Here is a 6,256-nt window from a genome sequence, read left to right on the forward strand (position 1 = left end):
TTGGGTTCCAACCCGTCCACACTTCTGGGGTCAGTTTCGAGTCGGGGGAGCTGAACCGTTTTTCTGTTGCCACGGCCACCATTTGTAATGCGTTATCAGCGGCGCTGGCGAGTAAATAAACTCCCGCTTGGTAGAGCAGCTCATGTTTCCTGCCAGGCAGGAAGCCGGTATTTACCACTCATGGGGGACAGACCGGTGCATTGCAGGCAGAACAGTCCATTGATAAGCAGGTTAGGACAAGCCGGATCCATGTTGGATGATCTCGCTGTATGCACCGTATGAGCAGAGGGATGTGCCAGAGAACCCTGCGCAAGAGGGGCCCCTTATACTACACTGCAGGGCCACAAGTCTATGGACAGCACACCTAGGAGCTTGTTGGGCACCTCATTCCAGAACCATGGTTTGTAATATGGAGCTGTCCCCCCATTGAGGCTTTAACCGTCTCCACTCTTCTGGGAAGGCGTCCACTAAATTTCGGAGGGTGTCTCTGGGATTTTGTGCCCGTTGGTGAGTTCAGGGACCGATGGTGGAGGAGAAGGTCCGGCACATAATTTGCATTCCAGTCATCCCAGTAGGGTTGAGGTCGGGGCTCTGTGCAGGACACTCAAGTTCCTCCACATCAGTGGCGTCACAAGGGGGGGGCGGCCCGCACCCGGGTGTCACCATTGCAGGGGTGACCCCAAAATGACTGACAGTCATTTTGGGGTCACCCCTCTCTAAAAAGTCAGGCACTCGGTCATGGACCGAGAGCCCAACAGTGTCAGGAGAGAGGAGGGGACCCGGCAACATACCTCATCCCGCCGGGTGAACGTGTCCTCCTCTCTCTGCCGGCGTCCAACACCAAGATGGCCACTGGCAGGCGTCAATCAGATGGTCGCACATTACACCGCCCCTGCTCCACATAGAGGGTTCATACAGAGTGTGGCCAGTGTTATTATTAATAAACTCACACAGCATCGGTGGTCAGTGGCAGGCCATTATTAATAAATGTACACACAGCATTGGTGGTCAGTGGCAGGCCATTATTAATAAATGTACACACAGCATTGGTGGTCAGTGGAAGGCCATTATTAATAAATGTACACACAGCATTGGTGGTCAGTGGAAGGCCATTATTAATGTACACAGCATTGGTGGTCAGTGGAAGGCCATTATTAATAAATGTACACAGCACTGGTGGTCAGTGGAAGGCCATTATTAATAAACTCACACACACACACACACACACTCCCTGTGACATTAGCACCAGGCTTGTACAATTCTTGCCGGGGCAGCTGCTGGGAGCTCAGGTGCTATTGTCATAGGCACTCCACCAGAACTACATCTCCCAGGAGCCCTTTCCCTACACGTGGTGAGCGGGCAGGATCTTGGGGCACCAATGCAGCAGCGCTGCTTGCCAGCAAAGAAATGTAGATCATTTGTAATAAAAATAAATCAATGTATGCATGTGAAAAAGGGTCATAGAGGGGCGGGGGGTTCTTTAGTATGGCAGGCGGGGCTGACAACGCTACTTGGGATTTTACAGAATTTCCAATGTTTATGGAATGCTGTCCTTGTTTAATAAAGGTTGTTGAATTGAACGGCCTCTACTCTTCCTCGTGTCCGGCAGGTTGTTAACATTCACCAGAGCACCGTGGACTCTTACCTGGAGGACGTCATCCTCAGTGCCACCGAGAGCACGGCGGAGGAGCAGGCCCGAGAGGAGATCCAGCGCAGAGCTCAGGAGATCAATGATATCGCTTATCAGATGGAGGGCAGGTGAGAGGGCCAGAGATCCCATGAGGATCAGATGGAGGACAGGTGAGAGGGGCTGGAGATACCATGAGGATCAGATGGAGGGCCGGAGATCCCATTAGGATCAGATGGAGGGCAGGTGAGAGGGCCGGAGATCCCATGAGGATGAGATGGAGGGCAGGTGAGAGGGGCCGGTGATCCCATGAGGATCAGATGGAGGGCAGCTGAGAGGGCCGGAGATCCCATGAGGATCAGATGGAGGACAGGTGAGAGGGGCTGGAGATACCATGAGGATCAGATGGAGGGCCGGAGATCCCATTAGGATCAGATGGAGGGCAGGTGAGAGGGCCGGAGATCCCATGAGGATCAGATGGAGGACAGGTGAGAGGGGCTGGAGATACCATGAGGATCAGATGGAGGGCCGGAGATCCCATGAGGATCAGATGGAGGGCAGGTGAGAGGGCCGGAGATCCCATGAGGATTAGGTGGAGGGCAGGCGAGAGGAGCCGGAGACCCCATGAGGATGAGATGGAGGGCAGGTGAGAGGGCCGGAGATCCCATGAGGATCAGATGGAGGACAGGTGAAAGGGGCCGGAGATCCCATGAGTATCAGATGGAGGGCAGGTGAGAGGGCCGGAGATCCCATGAGGATCAGATGGAGGACAGGTGAAAGGGGCCGGAGATCCCATGAGTATCAGATGGAGGGCAGGTGAGAGGGCCGGAGATCCCATGAGGATCAGATGGAGGACAGGTGAAAGGGGCCGGAGATCCCATGAGTATCAGATGGAGGGCAGGTGAGAGGGCCGGAGATCCCATGAGGATCAGATGGAGGACAGGTGAAAGGGGCCGGAGATCCCATGAGTATCAGATGGAGGGCAGGTGAGAGGGCCGGAGATCCCATGAGGATCAGATGGAGGACAGGTGAAAGGGGCCGGAGATCCCATGAGTATCAGATGGAGGGCAGGTGAGAGGGCCGGAGATCCCATGAGGATCAGATGGAGGACAGGTGAAAGGGGCCGGAGATCCCATGAGTATCAGATGGAGGGCAGGTGAGAGGGCCGGAGATCCCATGAGGATCAGATGGAGGACAGGTGAAAGGGGCCGGAGATCCCATGAGTATCAGATGGAGGGCAGGTGAGAGGGCCGGAGATCCCATGAGGATCAGATGGAGGACAGGTGAAAGGGGCCGGAGATCCCATGAGTATCAGATGGAGGGCAGGTGAGAGGGCCGGAGATCCCATGAGGATCAGATGGAGGACAGGTGAAAGGGGCCGGAGATCCCATGAGTATCAGATGGAGGGCAGGTGAGAGGGCCGGAGATCCCATGAGGATCAGATGGAGGACAGGTGAAAGGGGCCGGAGATCCCATGAGTATCAGATGGAGGGCAGGTGAGAGGGCCGGAGATCCCATGAGGATCAGATGGAGGACAGGTGAAAGGGGCCGGAGATCCCATGAGTATCAGATGGAGGGCAGGTGAGAGGGCCGGAGATCCCATGAGGATCAGATGGAGGACAGGTGAAAGGGGCCGGAGATCCCATGAGTATCAGATGGAGGGCAGGTGAGAGGGCCGGAGATCCCATGAGGATCAGATGGAGGACAGGTGAAAGGGGCCGGAGATCCCATGAGTATCAGATGGAGGGCAGGTGAGAGGGCCGGAGATCCCATGAGGATCAGATGGAGGACAGGTGAAAGGGGCCGGAGATCCCATGAGTATCAGATGGAGGGCAGGTGAGAGGGCCGGAGATCCCATGAGGATCAGATGGAGGACAGGTGAAAGGGGCCGGAGATCCCATGAGTATCAGATGGAGGGCAGGTGAGAGGGCCGGAGATCCCATGAGGATCAGATGGAGGACAGGTGAAAGGGGCCGGAGATCCCATGAGTATCAGATGGAGGGCAGGTGAGAGGGCCGGAGATCCCATGAGGATCAGATGGAGGACAGGTGAAAGGGGCCGGAGATCCCATGAGTATCAGATGGAGGGCAGGTGAGAGGGCCGGAGATCCCATGAGGATCAGATGGAGGACAGGTGAAAGGGGCCGGAGATCCCATGAGTATCAGATGGAGGGCAGGTGAGAGGGCCGGAGATCCCATGAGGATCAGATGGAGGACAGGTGAAAGGGGCCGGAGATCCCATGAGTATCAGATGGAGGGCAGGTGAGAGGGCCGGAGATCCCATGAGGATCAGATGGAGGACAGGTGAAAGGGGCCGGAGATCCCATGAGTATCAGATGGAGGGCAGGTGAGAGGGCCGGAGATCCCATGAGGATCAGATGGAGGACAGGTGAAAGGGGCCGGAGATCCCATGAGTATCAGATGGAGGGCAGGTGAGAGGGCCGGAGATCCCATGAGGATCAGATGGAGGACAGGTGAAAGGGGCCGGAGATCCCATGAGTATCAGATGGAGGGCAGGTGAGAGGGCCGGAGATCCCATGAGGATCAGATGGAGGACAGGTGAAAGGGGCCGGAGATCCCATGAGTATCAGATGGAGGGCAGGTGAGAGGGCCGGAGATCCCATGAGGATCAGATGGAGGACAGGTGAAAGGGGCCGGAGATCCCATGAGTATCAGATGGAGGGCAGGTGAGAGGGCCGGAGATCCCATGAGGATCAGATGGAGGACAGGTGAAAGGGGCCGGAGATCCCATGAGTATCAGATGGAGGGCAGGTGAGAGGGCCGGAGATCCCATGAGGATCAGATGGAGGACAGGTGAAAGGGGCCGGAGATCCCATGAGTATCAGATGGAGGGCAGGTGAGAGGGCCGGAGATCCCATGAGGATCAGATGGAGGACAGGTGAAAGGGGCCGGAGATCCCATGAGTATCAGATGGAGGGCAGGTGAGAGGGCCGGAGATCCCATGAGGATCAGATGGAGGACAGGTGAAAGGGGCCGGAGATCCCATGAGTATCAGATGGAGGGCAGGTGAGAGGGCCGGAGATCCCATGAGGATTAGATGGAGGGCAGGCGAGAGGAGCCGGAGATCCCATGAGGATCAGATGGGGGGAGGTGAGAGGGGCCGGAGATCCCATGAGGATCAGATGGATGGCAGGTGAGAGGCCGGAGATCCCATGAGGATCAGATGGAGGGCAGGTGAGAGGCCCGGAGATCCCATGAGGATCAGATGGAGGGCCGGAGATCCCATGAGGATCAGATGGAGGGCAGGTGAGAGGCCAGGGATCCCATGAGGATCAGATGGAGGGCAGGTGAGAGGGGCAGGAGATCCCATGAGGATCAGATGGAGGGCAGGGGAGAGGGCCGGAGATCCCATGAGGATCAGATGGAGGGCAGGTGAGAGGCTGGAGATCCCATGAGGATCAGATGGAGGGCCGGTGTGAGGGCCGGAGATCCCATGAGGAGCCGTGTAATAATCTCATTGCTCCAGTTTAGCACATACATGTCCCAATACCTGATAAGTACCAGGACAATGGCCCGCAGCTGCATGTAAACAAAGAGGCGGGATGCCGGTGACATCACAGTCCTTATATGGGCACATTACCCTAATATGGTCATGTGACCATATAAAGTCAATGATGTCACCAGCACCCCGCCCCTTTGTTTACATGCAGCTGCGGGGCGGAGAATGTTCTGGCTGCAGCTGATTGGACCGCCACTAACTATTTCCTTTCCGATTCGGTCCGAGCCCAAACTCCTCCCTACTCACAATGCGGACTGGCTCTCTTGCCGCCTGTCCCTGATTTAGTCCTACGTCATGTTCAGATCAATGGCCGTATTTCTAGAGAAAGAGTTAGCTGAGGGGGGCCGGTGGAGGGGGGATACACAATGTTGCTATGGGGCCCCATGATTGTAGTAAAGCTCCTCCCCCTAACAACAATCGAGTACCGTTGTCGCTCCTTTTCACAGCCGTACCCGGCTACAGTCGGAGGAGATCGTGGCGGAGTTGGTGTACAGTTTCCTCATCCCAGAGATCCAGAAGAAGACTGTCCGGGAGAGAGGTGAGTGCGCCCTGTCCATAGAGGCGGGGCCTCCTGGGGGGAGGTGGGATGCTGCAGCAGGGGGCTGTGATCTGTGTCGGACATTTGTGAACACAGCCAAGAACTGCACTGGCACCCGGATGAATGTTACAAATCCCATCATGCATCTGTCTCCGGGAGTCATGCCTGTGGCTGTGAGAATCTTGCAATGCCTCATGGGAGAAGTAAAGTATTTTTCCCCCAAAAAGGGATCCCACCATAAGTCCAAGTATTCAAATTTAGTAAAAAATTAGGGATGGTAATGATTACAATTTTCGTGTTCGATTAATTATAACGCACATACAGATCCAACTGCATTGGCCTATACACATACAGCACAGCAATGACCTATACTCATACAGCACAGCGATGAACTGTACACATACAGCACAGCAATGACCTATACTCATACAGCACAGCGATGACCTATACACATACAGCACAGCAATGCCCTATACACATACAGCACAGCAATGCCCTATACACATACAGCACAGCAATGCCCTATACACATACAGCACAGCAATGCCCTATACACATACAGCACAGCAATG

The 6,256-nt window shown here is 55.5% G+C and overlaps 1 protein-coding gene across 1 annotated transcript in view; it reads left to right on the forward strand.

Moving 5' to 3' along the window:
* Nucleotides 1-6,256, forward strand: part of LOC108803210 (protein MAATS1-like) — a gene marked incomplete at its 5' end in the record, with an annotated part of 27,304 nt that overhangs the window by 17,551 nt on the left and 3,497 nt on the right. The window contains 2 exons of the mRNA XM_018575051.1: nucleotides 1,594-1,758; nucleotides 5,593-5,684. Of these exons, the coding sequence (XP_018430553.1) occupies nucleotides 1,594-1,758; nucleotides 5,593-5,684 (257 nt within the window). The remainder of the gene's footprint in view (nucleotides 1-1,593; nucleotides 1,759-5,592; nucleotides 5,685-6,256) is intronic.

Source organism: Nanorana parkeri, unplaced genomic scaffold (genome assembly GCF_000935625.1).
Source record: "Nanorana parkeri isolate BGI_ZX_2015 unplaced genomic scaffold, ASM93562v1 scaffold3498, whole genome shotgun sequence".
NCBI classification, from domain to species: Eukaryota; Metazoa; Chordata; class Amphibia; order Anura; family Dicroglossidae; genus Nanorana; species Nanorana parkeri.